We start from the raw sequence: 17,802 nt of genomic DNA, 5'->3' as shown, positions 1-17,802 counted from the left end.
CTCAGAAAAGCTTGGCCCAGAGCTCAAGTTAGCTCCCTCCACTGCCAGACCAGGAGAAGGCAGAATGTGCAGCCTTGTGCATTCAGCAAAGTATCAGAGAGGGATGCTCTGGGAGGTCACCAGTTCATTTGTGTGTCTTATCCATCACAGCAATGAAGTGCCACAAATTGCCCTTTTCACCTGGGTAAAGATAAAATTTTTTAACTTCAAAATCTAAATAAATTCTGGATGTATTAACCATGACTGGTCAGTATCTCTAGTTTTCTTGACCATCTAAGTGATTTTTATGATTCAAAGGTGTGTTAAACATACCGAAATATGTGGTCACTTGTTTATAGGCAGTGTTATGCAAAGCTGTGGATAAGAAAAAATGGTTTTGCTCTTAGGTGAACTAAATGAACTGATTCATTTAATAAAAATGACAATTTCAGGTGACCTGCTGTGTAAAGGATTGTTTTGAACGTTAGCATCCTACTGGGTCGCAAAGCCTTGTTGCAGGGGTGTTTGTAATGTCATTGTTTCTCTGCAGTGACTCTGAGATGATGAGCATTTTAAACATCTCTTAAAATGCCAGCCCCTGGGGTGTGTTCATTAGATTGAGACAAAAGTATCTATGACTGCATAGACAGCATCTGTCAAACAAGGTTGGTGGAGACACATCACATCCAGTTGGAGGTATCTCTGTCTTGAAGGAGGTGGGAGGTGTAAAGCCTGTATTATTAGTGGAGGGATATTTCAGGAAGCTATCAGTGTGCAATACAAAATGGTCTGGTGTGTTTCTGGGGAGATGAGGTTGGTTGGTTTCTTACATTGGCCAGGTAAATTTGTTCCCATGACTCCAGCATTGATAAATATTAAGTCTTGAACTGCTCTGGGTAATTATTTCTAGTATTAATTACCTTGACAAAGTGATTTCTTGTCTATATGCTAGTAAAAACAAGAGGAAGTATGAAGAGTAGTAGCTATACCTTTCCAATGTCTGCCTTTTCTTGGTTTACCAGACTTATATGTATTTTTACATCTTACTATTTCCTTTACATCTTGCTACTTCTCTATGCAATCTATCTCCAACAATGAACAGCTATACTGTTAGGCTGCAAAAGTCAAGTCAAATAGTGTTCAGAGGCACTCTGGTAATATTTTCAAGTCACACAGGGTTTTCACTCTTCACTGGACCTTATCTGTATTATATATGAAATAACATAAGAGAGATCTCATAGGGAGACAATTTATAGCTGGGTTTCAGTTTTTGAGCCCAATAGCAGGGATGAACCAGATCACATCTGGAGCAGAATGATATTGTTAGCAGAAGAATAATTGAGTTGTAGCCCATGTATGCCTCCTGTTTGTGCCAAACATTTCCATTTTAAAGAAGCAAGACAGTTATAAATGCACACCGTCCCAAGTGCCTGGCCTAAAGTACATGTCCTGTCTTTGCAGCCTTTCAGAGATTCCTTGGGAAAGGCGATGTGTCTCAGGAGATAGAGGAAGTCTTGGCAGAGTCTCGGGCCCAGAGGAACACCAAGCTGGTGTCGGTGCTTCAGCTGCTGCGAACGCGCGCGGTGCGATGGCAGATCCTGACCGTGGTCGTCACCATGGGCTGCTACCAGCTCTGTGGGCTGAATGCTGTAAGTGTCCTGCCTCGGGCCATGGCACCTCCTGGGGAGCCCCTTTCCCTTATAACGAGCTTTGGATTACACTATTTACCAACCTCTGTGAATTCCCTTTAGCAGTGACTCTGTGACAGCAGCGTGTGGGAAGATCCAGAGATCTGTATTGCTTGGGGGCTTGTAAAACAAAAAATGTTTGAGGAAAGCCATGTTGTGTTAACTTTGAAGGAATACGTGGAAAGGTAGAAAAGATCAGCAAAGGAAGAGGATGCAGCTTTCACTTCTGATGCTCAGATTCTCTGTTTCTGAACATGCCCCATGCTTATTCAGAGTTTTTGCAGTAGACATTTCAGCTTGGATTCATTCAGTTCAGTACTTACAGAAGTACTTCCTATAAGGGAAGTACTTCAAAACTTCCTATAAGGGATTTTAAAAGGTTGCACTGCATATTTGATTTTTTTTGTTGCTTCAATATTCCTGTCTTGGAAAGTGAAGCAAAAGAGGGAAAAGACATAAAACAGTGAATCCTATTGGCCATTAATATGTCTGAGGCTAATGGATATCAGAAGTCTCCTTCAGCACCTATCTGAGCCCGTATGAGAAGGTCATAGGACAGTTAAGGCCAGAAGATCCCTCCACCTGGTCCAAGCCCTTAGTTAGAGCAGGAATGACTTCAGGGTTGTCTCAGGCCACTGAGGGCCTTGTGCAGATGTGTTTGAAACATATTCAAGGGTCAAGAATCATAACCCTCCTGGGCAACCTCTGCCAGGTGTTTACACCACTTACACTGTAGAAAGTGTGTTCGTTTCATCCAGCCAGAACTATCCTTGCTGCAGCTTGTGGCATCTGGCTTAGATGCTTTATGCTGCACAAAACAAATTTTCTCATGAAGCACCTCAAAGGGAAGGGGTTTTTTGCCATAGTTCAAAGGCATTACTTGCTTATATATATAAGCAATATTCTTGCTCATGCAAGGAACTCTCACTGTGCTCTGCATCACACTCCAGCTAGATTTTCCCCCCAAGGCTAATAAATCTATGTGCTTTTGTATCTGTGAATATTAGCTCAGGCTTATCTCAGGTATCTCTATAGCTTTAAGACTCCAAATATAAGTAATTTGTCTAAGACTATTTAAAAGATTAATGCAATTGGAACTCTTGTATCTGAAAGCTTTTTGCAAAATACTAGCAGGGAATTAAAAGAGTTTTTTCATCCTGTGGGGTAAACTACAATAATGTTTGCATAGGTGGAGTTTTCTTCTAATGGTAGGATTTCAGTGCTAATGGCAGGTTATTTTATTCCTCATTATGGATAGATTTTTGAGGAAAAAAGCCCCAGAATTATCTTGTCATCCAGTCTTTTTAGATTTATCAACACATAATGGAGAAAAAATGACACTTACAGTAGTAAACAGACTGTTCAATGGAGCACATTGCCTATAAGAAAAGATCACAGGGGAAATGAATTTTCAGGGGAAATGAAGGAGTTTTGTGATTTTGAGCATACTTACTAGTTGATGGAAATTGTCCAGTACTCTGTGGCAGAACGAAATCACACTCTCATGACTTCAGTGGGGATGTGGGTAGATAGTCAGGCATCTCCAGTCCAAAATGGATGCCAGAGTTACTCAAGAGTGTCATTGGATGGCCACTTTCTGAAAATATGTCTCAGAAAAACTTTCTTTGTCAGGGAACCTGTGTGCTGAGTTGGCTATTTCAAGCCTTCCTTATTATTATTACTCTGTTTCTCCTCTCATGCAATGTCATTATTCACACAAAAATTTTGTTCTGAAATGGATTATTTAAAGAGTTGTTAGTAACAGTTAATAGTAAAACCAAGAAAATTGAGAGGTCAAGAGAAACAGCTGGACCACTTGGCTTTCCTGGCTGATGCTGCTCGAGTCATCCAAAGCTCGAAGATGAGAGGACAGGTCCAGGTGTGACAGATACTGGTGAACCCGGGTCTTGGTTTGCCTGAGTGCCTCTGAACCAACCTGCTGGGTGTGAGCCAGCACCAGCCGGGTTTTGCTGGCAGGGAAGGCTCCTTATAACTCATTTGCTTTGTCTGTAGTGCCCTGTTAGTCAGTCTGGTCTTTTCCACAACTACCATCTGGACAGAGCATATGGGAAAGTTGGGATTCCTTCGGGCGACAATCTCAGGTTGTTCTCCAGGGAAATTGCCAGCTGGCAGATTTGTGTAATCACCCTGCTGGTACCTGAGAACACTTGCTTCTTTTTAAGGATTTTACTTAAGATCAAAATTTGTTTTACTTAAAACTGCACATTTGTTTATTTCAACATGGAACAGAAATCATGGTGAAGCTCCAGTCATGTTAATGTTTTCAATTAGAACAAAATACCAGACAGCCTGACCTAAATTTACATAAATTATTTCCTATTCTTCTCTTCTACTCTGTTAACATTTACCTGATACATATGAACCATAATAAACTTATTTATCCTCCACCATTTTATCTCAGTTCTAAATAAGTTACAAAACTAGGGTGAAGTTTCACTGGTGAATGTTATACTTTTTCATATTGAGGTATAATACACTGTATGACGTACTGCTATAAGTCACTCTTTCCCAAAGTGGGAAGTTGATGTGAATGAGACCCTGATGCTTACCAGACTTGGTATTTTAGAATGTTGCCACTCTATATTCTCTGCCTGAATATGGTTTTAATGACTAAATGTGACTGACTTCCTCTAAGTCATACAACCTGTATTTCTATCCTTTAGTGACAGCTACTTCAAGCCTCTGATTAAAACAGCATATTACTTTTCCCCAAGCAACTCTAATCTTAAAAGTATCTTTTCTTTCTGTGGATAATAGAGAGAGATTGGGCGGATGGCTTGACTGCAGCTATCCACACTCCAGTAAGGTTAAAGCAGAAATAACACCTCTCTCCTTCTGTCCAAAAAATGAGCAGCCTCTTGTTGCCTCACAACATCTCTTTCCTGTTCTCTCCTCTGTTGTTGCATCCTATTGAAGTATTCCATAAAGCTACACAAACCTGCTTTGTAAGCCGCATCAAACCTGTTTGTATCCTTCTGCTCAAGCTTAAAGTGAGTTTCTTTGATTTACTTCTAAAGTGATTAAGCTAAATTGAGTTGAAGCTGTTTGCAATTCTGCCTGGGCCTGCAAGTGGAACTACAGAAGCATTGTGCCTAATCCACCTGGAATTTGCACTTTGCCTACGTCTGTTGTCCTGTTCAGCCCTTGGTGCCTTGGGAGTGCTCAGAGTTTTAACAAGTCTCACCTCAAGCAGGTTGAATGGTTGGACTGAATACCAATATATTGTATTTCAACCTTTAATGATTAATAATTCATTTTATTCTCTCTGATGCAGATCTGGTACTACACAAACAACATCTTTAGTGAGTCTGGGATCAATCGTGAAACAATCCCTTATGTTACACTAAGTACTGGTGGTGCTGAGACTCTGGCTGCTGTTTTTTCTGTAAGTATGGTTATGAAAATCCATTAGCATGCTTGATATTTTAATATTATTAGATTTTATTTTCTTATACAGCCAAAAATATAAAAAGAATAGTATGTTGATTAAGTGTAATGGTTGATAATGCAATTCAAAATATTATTTCTAATTTTAATCCTAAACCAAACTGCTTTCTTGGAATATTTTTTTAAGATGTTCTTTAATTTTAGACCCACAAAAGGAACAGAAAAAGTTGGTATGTCTTGCAGCGCTCTGTATGTGTGAAGAGAAATAAGTCAGAAACAGCAAGGGCCAAAGTATATTTAGTGATGACTCATAAATTAGTTCACCTGGTAGAACAACCTTACCTGGCAGAGGTTTACTCACATCTCAGTCTTCTCATGAGCCTGCTGGGCAGCTGTGGAGCTGTTTGCAGAGGGCTGAGGCACAGCACAGCCACAGATGTTCAATGTGGCCGGCAGGAACAGCCACCCAGGGAGGTGGAACAGTGAAGCCACCCTGCTGGAGCAAGAGAGTCCCCTGTGGTGCCAGTTCTGCTGCTCACTCAGCACAAACAGGCGTCCTTTCCTAACCCACGGGCTCCAGAGCAGGGCCTTTGCTCTGCTCTGAATGTAGAGGGAGATGTCCATAGACAAACTCATCTATATACAGGAAAGGACTAGGGAAAATGATACACTAAATGAGCAAACTAAAACTTCACGTTTTAGTAGGTGATTACATCATTAATTGCTAAAGGAAATACATTTATGTTTGTACTGCAATAGATAAGAAGCCATGGGAGAAGTCTTTGGAATGGAAAGCTGCAAACAAGCCAGCAGACCTTTCTTTGTTAGAATTTTTTCTTCATATATTCTATACCAACTCCATCTGAACAATACTGAATACAGCAGCAAGCATTTTTAAAGGTCAGAATAATGGTTTTGGAAAAAGGGTCCTTTTCAGAGTAACTGCCTGTGACCTACAAAATGTTAAACTAAATCCAGCTATCAGGTATGTTTTCTTATAGTCTAGAACATAAGGACTCTACAGGGTCACATTTAACCTTTGGATGTTCATGAATTTCCACAAATCTGTTTTCCACTGTTTTTTTTTTTTTTCATATTAAAGAGACTTTTATTTTATGATTCATTTCAATAGGTAGAAATAGAGAAATATGAAAGTGCCTACCTCTTACAATTTCTTTGTGATACTGCACACATGGTTCTTTGTTTAAGATATATGGAAAAATAATAATGATAATTCTACCACTGATTTAGGTGAAGAATACACCTCTTTTATGTGAAAACAGATGATAATTACATGGAGATGATTCCATGATATTAAAGCCATTCTATAAATAGGGTCTGTTATTTTCCAATTCCTTCTGTGCTGTCAGCTTGTGGGGTTTCTTCAGAGCACACTCCTCACACATAATGAGGTGGATGGGTGTTCCTTGGCTCCTGGTATGTGTTTTAACTTTCTGTACTCAAGAGGAGATTTTCTTAATATTTTTTTTTGTTAGTGCTACCCGCTGTGCCTCTGGAAATGCTGATGTACCAATACACCTGTTCCCTTCCAATTTCTCAGTTCAGGACACACTGCCTTTTAGCCTTAATTTTATTTCCTTAATCTTCATAAATGTTTCATTTCTGTTGTTTAAAGGAACAGCAACATGAATTTCATTTTTCAGCTGAAGATTTTGCAGCTTCTTTATTTGAGTAAGTTCCCATCAAGTTTTCATGCCTAGTGGCGAGGACAGGATTCCTCCCACTCCCAACCTCTCCCAATGTCTCCTTTTGATATTTTTTAAAAAATCTCTTTCACAGCCTTAAATGTTAAGCCAGGTGTATGCCTTTTATATTACTCAGAGATTATACAGAAGAAAGCAAGAAGAAAACTCCATTTTCCTGGTATTTTTTAATATGTCGTGTTTGCTAGCAGAAACCAGATTTTACTCCCAATAAACTTCATAATTTCAGTAAAGGTAAAACAGTTTTAGAGGTATGGTTTCTGTCCTCTTAAATGAAATAGCAGTTGGCAATGTCCACTAGAAATCATGCACCATCTGTGATCATTATATATAAATTAGGTAGTCATGAGATTGAGCCTCAGTAAGAATATTTTGGCGTTGATGACCTCCATTAAAGGGGCCCTTATGAATGCCAAAGGAAAATAGTGAAATAGAGATGTATTTCATGGAGAAACAAAGTAATATTTAGGAGATGAGATACTGAAACTTTGAAAATTTCTGAAAGTCACCCTTTAATTCATCTCTTGGGAGCAGCAGCAGCACAACAATAATAATGTTGATGTGGTCCATGAGGAAAGACAATTAATATTCCATCCTTTTCATAGCTCTGTATTGCCTCAGATCCCTTGATATGCCCACTTGTATCATTATTTGCCTACAGCTCCCATCCCCCCTCCTTTCCAGCAAAAGCCATATAAACAAGACATTGAAAGATGAAACATTCATCATAATTTTCCTTTCATTCACATAACTTGGCTGCAACTTCCACTTGCACCAACTTTTCCTAATTTACTTAATGAAATATGTATACCATTGCATCCTGATGCCCTGGCTTCTCTCAAGGGAGACAATATAAAATTTCTGTATATTTTTTGGTTAATGATAGAGAATTCTACCCATTGTACTTAACCCAGATTTGATTTAGAGGAATTGCTAGACAATTGCTTTTTAGTGGGGTGCTCATAATTTAAGTTTGTTTCTGAAGGTTTTTATCCTCTGGAACGAAATACTGAGTAGATTTACTATTCATAGACATGTTACATCAGTAAGTTATCTAACCTGATGCAATTCTTTGAAGCAGGGTGGAATATACCCTAAATAATTCTCTGTGTTTAGTAGAAGTCTGTTCTATAACTTCTAAAGTACCACAAACTTAGTTGTTCTTCTGTAAGATTGATTACTGTTGCTGTTTTCTAAGTTTTAGTAATTCAGTTTAATTTTAGTTGTTGTCTTACTCTCAGTAGGCAAAGAAAACAATTTTCCAGTGCCTTTCTTTAGCACAGCAGCAGGGTGAATGGGAGACAGAAGGAAATGTCTGAAAAGATTCCTTCCCTCCTCCACGAAGCCCAGCCTAGAATAAAAGAGAATATTATTCAAATTAAGCATCCCACATCCAATTTTGCCATCTGTGGCACCAAATTTGGTTTTCTTACAGTGTTCACAGAAAGAGTCTAGACGTGACTATATTGAGAAGACTGTGCCCCAAGTATTTCCCATAGGATGATGCATGAAGGTGTTACTAAAAGCCTGTGACAGAGACAAGCTGTGTGAAGCCTGGAATGAGTTAAAATATATTGCAGTACTAGACCACAAGAGAATGTAGGAAATCCTTTGCAGTATCACACAGAAGTCAGGGAAGCCAGCCTTCTTTAGCAAGATGATTCTAATCTGCTTTAGGATGTCATGAGAAAGGGCTCTTAGACTCATTCTTTGTTTCTTTTATTGCTAATAGATCTCAGTATAGAAGGAAATATTCCCTGCTCAGGGCATGGCACATCTTAAATAAAGGGTATTCCAGATACTTCCAGAGGTTTTCTCATCTCCAACACATTTCCTTCATGGTTTCCACAGGATGATGCAAGACATCTCCACAGAAACCCTGGGTCTGTCAGAGGAGAAAGAGATATGTCCAAGTAACAGCCAGTCTTAGCAAGTGAAAAAAATGAGCTGACAAATACCAGAATCTCAAGGCTTCCTAGGAAGTTCTGTTAGAATCTGATTTTTAGTAAGACTTTTAATGCAGTCCCATGTGACATTGTTCCCACCAACTCAGAATCAGCCTTCACATACCCACAATTTCCAGTAGGATGTAAGTAGAGAGGGCAAGAATGGGGCAAACAGGGCATTTCCCCCTATTTCTCCCCTCACCCTGCCAAGCTGTTGCCCAAGGATTGCCAGAATTTGAAGGTGATATCTTGATCTGTAGTAGCCCAGACAAAGACAGCAGTAGAAAAGAGATTGGGCAAGCATCATCTCAGTTCTTGGTGTTTGTCAAAGGCCAGAGGCATTTGGACATATTTTCTCTGCAGGATGGACTGCAGAGAGAGACTGTGCTAATACACACTGGCTTTGGCCACAACTGATCAACATTTTGGTTTTAGGTAAAGATTGTTTAGGATTTTTTTTAGGTAAAGACATTATTCCTTTGTAATTTTTTAATAAACATGGACTTTTGAATAGATGAGGACTGCATGTGTTGAAGTATCTGTGTAGTGCCTTCCAAAAGAAGAAGTTTCATCAAGAAGGTCTGCCTGACAACACCACTCCCAAGACCCAAGGTGTGCATGCTTAAAGGCTGCATTTGTGTAGTTCAAATTCTTTTGTGGGATAAATTCAGAAATTGGAAGTTTTAAAGATGTATCTTTTGCTGCTGAGGATTAAAAGCATTGAATTTGAGTAATTCTTTTATCAATCTATTCGGGATGATCTGCAACAGGGCATCCAAATACCATAATTAGAAAATAAAGCATCAGCCACAATAAGTTGTCACAGATCAAGGTTGAGATCTAGTCTGGCTTTTATAGCATAAACTTGATAGCTCAACACTTTTAACAACTGAATCATCACTAGAAGGAGTTTTGCTTCAGAAATATCTACAGTTTACTCAAGGGATAGAATAGGGATAAGGAAATGAGTGGTTTTGTGCTGCCCTAGGGCTGTTGCCAAGCACTGCTGAGGCAAAGGTGGCTGGCTAAGATAGGTCCTTGCATGGGCTATGTCCTGGCTGTGCTGGTCTTGGCAGGTATCGAGTATGGAGAGCATCTTTAGTGAGCAGAAAATTTCACTGCCAAGTGAAGCTGATTAAGGATGCCTCACTACAAAATACTTCAGACTGAGCTTAGAAATGCAGCAATCAATTCCGTGCTTTACTGAGAGTAATCTTTAGACAGATATTTGCAGAAGTTTATAAGATCCTACTGTGGCTTTAATACAGATACAGGCAAATTGATGTGAGAACCTTGCAGACAGACATTTCTTTAAGGCTTGTGCTTATGTGGTCAAAGTTGGTGCTATGCCTTTAAATTCCAGTTTAGGTACTTAAATACAATACCCCCTTTAGTGTTTTAAAATTAATAATTCTTATAGTAGACTAATGGATATACATCAAAGTATGAATAAAACCCCTCAGTTTATAATTCTCAGTCTGCAGTTCCTCTCTTTTTCCTGGGTACAAGATACTACACATTGTGTCATAGAGTGGTATAAATGAGGTTATCCATTTTAATCCTGATATTTAAAATGGAAATAACACAGTGTTAGCTTGCCATGTTAAGTCTGAGTCCAGTCACAGAGTCTTACTCAGACCTTTATCCAAAATATATGAGAAAGAAAGTGTGGCTATTCTTGACATTAACTTATAGAGCAAACTTCTTCACACAGCTGAGACATGAAGAAAAGCTGACAGGGTTTGCTTAGTATAATATAAGGCCAGGATATAAGTAGGGAATAGTATGCAACCTCCTATTTGGACTGCAGGACTTGCTTGCACATTCATTTTATCCGAGGAAGCTTGTCTGATCTATTTTAATGCACTCTGCTTTCATTATGTCAGCCCTGGTATCTGCAGCTGACTCAAGTGAAAAGGTTGACATTTGCTTCTTTAACTTTATTCACAAGTGTTTCCTGACAGACAGAAGTAAGTTGTGTGAGCTGTTAATGTAGTTTGTATATCAGTTGCCTTTTTATCACATAACATTTGTGTTGTGAGAATTTTGGATGCAATATTTTTTACACATTTTCAATCATTTCATCTGTGCTAACGATCATGGCTGGGTATAGGTTTCTACAAATACATGTTTGTGATCACACAGAAACAAGTATCAACCTACACAGCCTGGCACATAACTCAGGTGTTATCACAGAAAACAGTTCTAATGCTCTTCTGTTGTCTGTACTCGAGCATGCACTCGATTTCTTGTTATTCCATTTACTCTTCTGTACAGCATATTTTGATTTGCTATAGATCTTCAATAGGTAACAGTTACCAGTACATAGCAGTGGAGCATTCAGAACTATAAATACTTGGAAAATGGTGAATCATCTTCCACTTCTTATGAGTCATAAGTATCTTAGCGGGTTCTGCAAGTGAACAAGTTCTGGATTTGTATAATCATAACTAAAAAATTAAGTTGTTGTTGTCTGTTTACACCCTCAAAACCAGCATTTCTTTCACCAGGAAAACTTGCTGTTATGGAAGACCGAATCCAAACTGTCCTTCCTTATTGGAATTTGTTTTGCTTTGAGTTTTACAATTGAAAACTATATATCACATTTTTTCCATGTTTTGTATGAGAGGCATCTATGAACTTTTTCCCTCTAAGAGAAGCATCATCCCTGGCCCTGTTTTAATACAAAACCTCTCAGCTGTGTAACACCAAGATGTCTTGATCATGACCATCAATCCAGCATTGAAAAAAATAACAGAAATTGCACGGCATGTCAAATTACATGCACAACATTTATTGCTGAACATATAATCCACTCCAAATTACATGTGAAACATCTGTTGCAGAAGTTTCTTGCAGAAATTGCAGAAGATGGGTCTTACAGACCTATCAAATATTTTTTTAGCCCTCCAAGCCATTGAAGTTGTCTCTTGGTTCGGTGTCTGTGTGGTCATGTGTGTTTGCAAGATGGATTTATTAATCATAATGGGAAATAGCTGCCATATTGTAGAGGTTTTGACAGTGAAGCAGTTGCAGTTTTGAAACATTTGTACCTCATAAGATCTTCTTAATATCAGTGAAGGTCTTTTTAAAATTCCAAAATTCTATTATGGAAGCCGTGGAAATTGTCCAAATAAATATATTTCACCATTTAAAGAAATAAAGAATGAAAAATCTTGCCACAGAGCTGTTTTCAGTGACCTGCAGCATCACAGAGCATATCTCTGGTGAGGAAGTTCAGCTCAGGGTGCAACATCAACGTGTATTTAGGACAGACAAGCCTGCCCTAAAATCCCCTGGTGAGCTCCAGACTGAGGGAGAAGCACTTGCCTCTCAAGGCATTTCATCTGTGGGTGTCTCTGTACTTTGCTTTAACACATTTTTTCTAGATGCTGGCAGTGGAGTGATGTGTGTTGTTTCCCAGAATTAAGAGTATTACTCCAGATTTCGTTTTAGTTGTCCATTTTTTTTTTTCTCAAAGGATGTGCAGAAGATGGCATTCAGTCACCAGTCAATAATGAAATGGCAAATAGTTTTGTGATTCTGACTTCAACTTATTTGAAGTGGTACATTTTAATCTTCATAAAATCCTCTTATTTTTCTTATAAGAAAGCCAAGTGTAATTAGTAATTTTAGTAGTCACCAACATGAAAAGTACATCAGCTGTTATGACAAAATACGTATTAGCCTATTTTAATGAGTCAGACTAGCAGAGTTTCCAGTTACAGCTTTTTAAGAAATTTTCCATTGTGTTTTTCTCTAGCAGATAAGTATTCAGATTTTGTGATTTATATTCAGATGTTAAACATAAATTGAAAATGAGTGTAACTGCACCAGTATTAGTGTTAAAATCACTTCTCTGAGCAAAATTTTCTGCTGCATGGATTTTTTTGCTTGGATTCTAATTAATTATCCAAAATGAAAACTAAATGCTTATTCTACATTTGAGAAAGAAAGAAATTTAAAATAAATTTTTGTTTAATTAAGATGTAATTTCTGCTAAAAATATTTCAATCTCAAATTTTAAATGTCTTAAGCTTAAATTCAGAGAGATGCTGAAATAAGGAAACAATCAAAATGCAAAAGCAAGAGACTATAATTCACTTAAAGGCAGTGGTATTTAAAAATTATGTATTGTAAGAACATTGTCATAGAAATTTAGTGCATATCTGTGAGCCATTCAAACAATGAACAATTTTTTCAGTGGCCCTAGATAAGGATACTGACTTGTTCTTTCAGACATGTTAAATATTCTAAATATAACTGTGAGCACAATTATGAATGTCGTAGCTTATGAACAGTGTAAAATCAATTCATGGTTGAGTTTTGATCTTCATATTTAATGAGAGAACATATTTCATGATCCAAGTTCTTCAGTGTTTCCTCAGGAAGGTGAAGTGCCACCTTTTGTTTTCCAGGGCTTGGTTATTGAGCGGCTTGGGCGCAGGCCTCTCCTCATTGGAGGCTTTGGGCTGATGATCGTCTTCTTCGCAGTGCTCACTGTCTCCCTGACCTTACAGGTAACGCCAGGGGCACTGCAGATTTTTACTCTCTCGTTTATCTCTTTTAAAGATGCTTAATACTGGTTTGTCTCGACATTCCTGCACATGCCAATCCTTTTAATCAGCTCGGCATGAGGAGGGAAAGGTCTCTTATACTAATTTATGAAGCTGTTTGCTCCAAAGATTTTACATTGAAAAAACTATAGGGACTTTCTAACATTCTCACATTCAGACTGCTTAACTCAAAGATTCATGCATATGATGAACCATTATGAAGACAGTTTTACCCATAGCTGAATAAACAGTTTACCCATATACAGTGGGAGTATCTTTGTAATTCACTCTCTCTGAGATTTCTTTCATGCTTTATATGTCATTCCTACTTTACATTTGGAATTTTTTAGTGAAACATTTCCACATTTGATGTTTCTTTCAAGTTACTTTTCTGGTATTTGTATAGGCAATATATTATCCTTTGGAGAACATTTGGCCTTAGAAGAAAGATGGGAATCGACTCTTTAGCAGGGCTTTTTGTGATAGGACAAGGGGCAATAATTTTAAACTGAACCAGGGTCAATTTAGATTAGGTATTAGGAAGAAGTATTTTGCAATGAGGATGGTGAAGTGTTGGAACAGGTTGTCCAGTGAAATGATTGGTGCCCCATCTCTGAAAACACTCATGACTAGGTTGGACAGGCCCTGAATAAACTAATTTGGTTGAAGATGTCTCTGCTCATTGCAGGGGGATTGGAACTAGATGAGCTTTAAAGGTCTCTTTCAATCAATATCTTCCTATGATGATATGATTCTAAGTTATCAGATGTTATTAGCACTCAATTCCCCAGATATTTCATAGTATCATATTTTATTTATTAAACCAGTTTAAACTCTGGCCCTGTATATTTTTTCTTATTTAGCTTCCATCTATGTAATAGTGTGGTTTGTTAATGTTTCTGAGGACTTTGGAGAAATGAAACTGAGATTTGCAATGGCATGGGTTTGGGTGGTGTTTCATCAAAGGGTTTTCCTGCTGATTTTGATTCCTGTGTGGTGCCATTAATCTGACTTCCAAATCTTGTTTCTTTTTTGAAGGGAGTCAGTAGGTCAGGTTGACTGGCAGGTCTGTGCCACACCACTGCAGTTTTATTTTACCTGAATGTACATCACAAAAAAGCTTTACTTCACTCTCCTGCCAGGACAGCTGTAAGACAGCTGTCCTCCTGAAGAGAGATGCTATTGCATATTTTGTATGCTAAGTGAAAAATTCCCTTCCAGATCTTTTAAAGCTAAGCTGGGGGTGTGAGGACCTTCAGCTATATAATATCCCTGAAGTCTGAATGCCTTTCAGTTTTGCCTCCTTTCAAAAGGGTCTCAAACTGTAAAGTATTAGAGATTTGCTTTGGACAAAGCATCACGGTACAAATAGGCTTAATCTCAGAGAAATTTGTGAGCCATTCAAACAATGAACATTTTTTTAGTGGTCCTAGGTAAGATACCATACTGACTTGTTCTTTCAGACATGTTAAATATCTACTCCATATTTGCACCTTCTCTTTCTCAGAGACCTTGGATTTGCTTCCAGACAAGAACCCTAGATTGTGTAATTTTGATAGATCTACAACCCTTTTGGTTAATGTCCAGGACACCATGGTTTCCAGAACTAAGGAAATAACCCAGACTAGAAGAGGAAAAACATCAGAAAATGGGGGCCTTTCCTTAACACTGAAAAAATAATTACTTTCTTTAGAAAGGATATTTTTACAATGCCATTCAAGGTAGTGATAGTACACTTACGTGTATGGTAACAAACTTTTCAAAAATAGCAAAATTCTATTAAAAATATCATTCACACTTTGCTGCATTAAAACTACACCTGTTGGAGAGATAAAGAAATGGGTATCCATGTTTTTTTTCCTCATCTATTAGTATTAGAATCAAATATTCACATACATTATTAAGAAACAGTGTCCTGCAAGCTCCAGAGGAATTGCTCTTCGTATTTCAAGTTCCTGATATTTAGAGGTCTCAGTAGAGAAAAATCTACTTAGAAATAGAGGAAAGATAGCATATATGGACTTCCTTGTCTGCAAAATCAGATTATAGCTGAAAAGCCCCGGACTGTGGCTTTCCCACGCTTTGCCAAGGTTCAGATCCTGATTGTCCAACCAAATGTCAGCCATAGTCTTCAGCCAAGCCTTTCACTGGTGAGCTGTGAAGCTCTGTGGGCCTCCCTAGATGCTCTTTTTAAACCTTACTGAATGTTTTAAAAGAGGTGGATGGAGGTGCTGAAGTGTTCAGTGTTCCAGGTTGGCTTGAGCTTTACCACAAGATGTGATTTTTTAGAATTCTGACTGTGGTACTTTGCTTGCCTAGTGTTTCTCTACAGGGATTTCACAGAGACCAAAGCCTTTAAACACAAATCATCTAATTAGGTCCTACAGAAATGCTGGGATTTTGTAAAGTAACCCCAGACTAAATTCTGAAATAGATCAAGAATCATGGAAAACACTATCTGTCATCTGCAAGTTTTAAGAAATATTTGTGATATGTACAATATATCTAAAATTGATGTCTTTTATCCACCCAGAACACTGTGTATTGGCTTCCTTACCTCAGTATATTTTGTATCCTTGCAATCATTGCATCGTTCTGCATTGGACCAGGTATGTCTATACCTATTTTTTCATATTTCTTTGTACATCTGAGGACAGGTATTTTTGCACTGACATTATGCTTGCAAATCAGTTGTACAGAACTTCACTTTAGCAATAAACCAGAAAGTAAGACTTTGGTTCCCTTGAGCTTTTGGAGGTTTCTTTATGCACTATTTATTGCCTCTTTTTCTTTGTAAGGAGTTTGACATTAAACATTAATCAGCTGTTTATACGTCTTCACCACTGAAGTGGTCTAATTGATTGATTGTGGTTTATTTGTGGAAGAGTTCCTGATATTTGATGTGACTCTAATGAAATACTGCTGTAATTCCATCGATCCTCTTTTGAAAAGCTGATAAAAAAATTTAGAGAAAAATGGGGAGAAGACCAAGATAGTTCTTCACCCTTGTTTCTGGGAAAAAAGTTTGTCAATGATTTATGTGCAAAATACTGTGAAAATATTGGGAAAAAAATAGCAATCCCTTTGTCCTTCTGTAAGGACAAATCTCAGGTTCAGCTAAGTCCACTGATCTGCTGACATATGTTTCTTAGACTGAGATCAGGGGGGTGGATGTTAAAGAATTCAGTGGAATAGAACTTTTCTTGAATTTTAAATACCTTAGGAATGTCAAATGTTGACTTGAAGCTTCTTTAAAACTTCTTTAAAACTTCTGGTGTTTTATGTGGTTCAGAGGGTTTAAGTGCAGCTACTTGCAGTATCACCATTAGGGTTTTTTAAAATCTTGGTTGAATCACACTGAAGTTTTTTCTCTATTACAAATATGTTCCACCAATTTTTAGAACCTCCAAATCAATGTGTTCTTAAATGTTATATTTCCAGCATATTAAGGTTAACCCTCTGCTTTTCTTCTTCACCTTACCATTCTTCAAAATAGGTTCTAGAATTCTTCATTTAAATTCTTTACTGATGTTATTCATGATATGTGCTGCACTTCACAATCTCTTTGGACCAAAGTGTCTGCAGATACATCCAGGACAAACAGCTATTGTTAGAAATTGCTTGCTAGCTTTCTACAGAAATTCATTAAAATTAAAGCTTCTATTGTGTTTTTCACTGTGCTCAGTGCTGTTAAAGCCAAAGAACATTAACGGTGTACCAGCAACTACCTAGTTGGCCTCTCCACCTTTCCTTATGTGTTCAAACATGTCGTATCTGACAGTAGTGGGAATATCTGGGTAGCACTTAAAATTGAATTGCTTTTAATGAAAATCTTGGTAATTGACTCTTCAGCTGTTGAGAAGAAGCCATGAAGAGTCACATTCTGATATCTCTGCAAATCAATAGCAACATTTTAGCTGACTTTGATGGGGCCTGATTTATCTTCAATGAGACTTCTCTGTTCTCCTTAGAAGATCTTAATAGATCTGAATTACTTTACTGCCTTTTAGCTGGGCAACTTCCATTATTAGCAATGTTTTGAGATGATTGAATATGAAGAGAGCATACATTAGTTTTTTTTTCTGAATAGAGAAATTATTTCCAATAAGTCCACTTTGCATCCATTGCTTTTTGTACCACAAGGCACAACTCAATAATTGAGAGCAACTACTGTGTCATGTTTTGTCCCCCTTTCCTTGTATGGGAAAGATATCAATAGCCTGTGACAAGTCCATTGGAGAGTCACCGTGTCAGTGTCGGGAGACCCCTGAGAAGGGACTGGGTGAGCTGGGCTTGTCCAGCCTGAGAAGAGACAGCTTTGGGGACTAAGAGCAGTGCCACTACCTGTGAGAAGGGTGTTGCAAGGGCAGAGCCACTCCCCTGTTGGTGAGCTGCTTGAGGGGCAGAATGAAAGTGTAAAAAAAAAAGATGCATGCAGACTGTAAGGAAAAGCTTTTTGATTCTAGGCAGTCGAGCAGGCAACCAAGGATACTGAGTCCTT

General features: G+C 38.1%; 1 protein-coding gene across 2 annotated transcripts in view; it reads left to right on the top strand.

Annotated features, from left to right (window-relative positions):
• SLC2A9 (solute carrier family 2 member 9) overlaps positions 1-17,802 on the top strand; it is a 79,812-nt gene that overhangs the window by 35,628 nt on the left and 26,382 nt on the right. For both annotated transcript variants that reach the window (XM_063157639.1, XM_063157640.1), the window contains exons 7-10: positions 1,441-1,628; positions 4,963-5,073; positions 13,164-13,265; positions 15,835-15,910. In XM_063157639.1, the coding sequence (XP_063013709.1) occupies positions 1,441-1,628; positions 4,963-5,073; positions 13,164-13,265; positions 15,835-15,910 (477 nt within the window). The remainder of the gene's footprint in view (positions 1-1,440; positions 1,629-4,962; positions 5,074-13,163; positions 13,266-15,834; positions 15,911-17,802) is intronic.

Source organism: Melospiza melodia, chromosome 5 (assembly GCF_035770615.1).
Source record: "Melospiza melodia melodia isolate bMelMel2 chromosome 5, bMelMel2.pri, whole genome shotgun sequence".
Classification (NCBI taxonomy): Eukaryota; Metazoa; Chordata; class Aves; order Passeriformes; family Passerellidae; genus Melospiza; species Melospiza melodia.
Note: the sequence above shows the minus strand (reverse complement) of the source record. Positions and strands in the feature narration are given on the sequence as shown.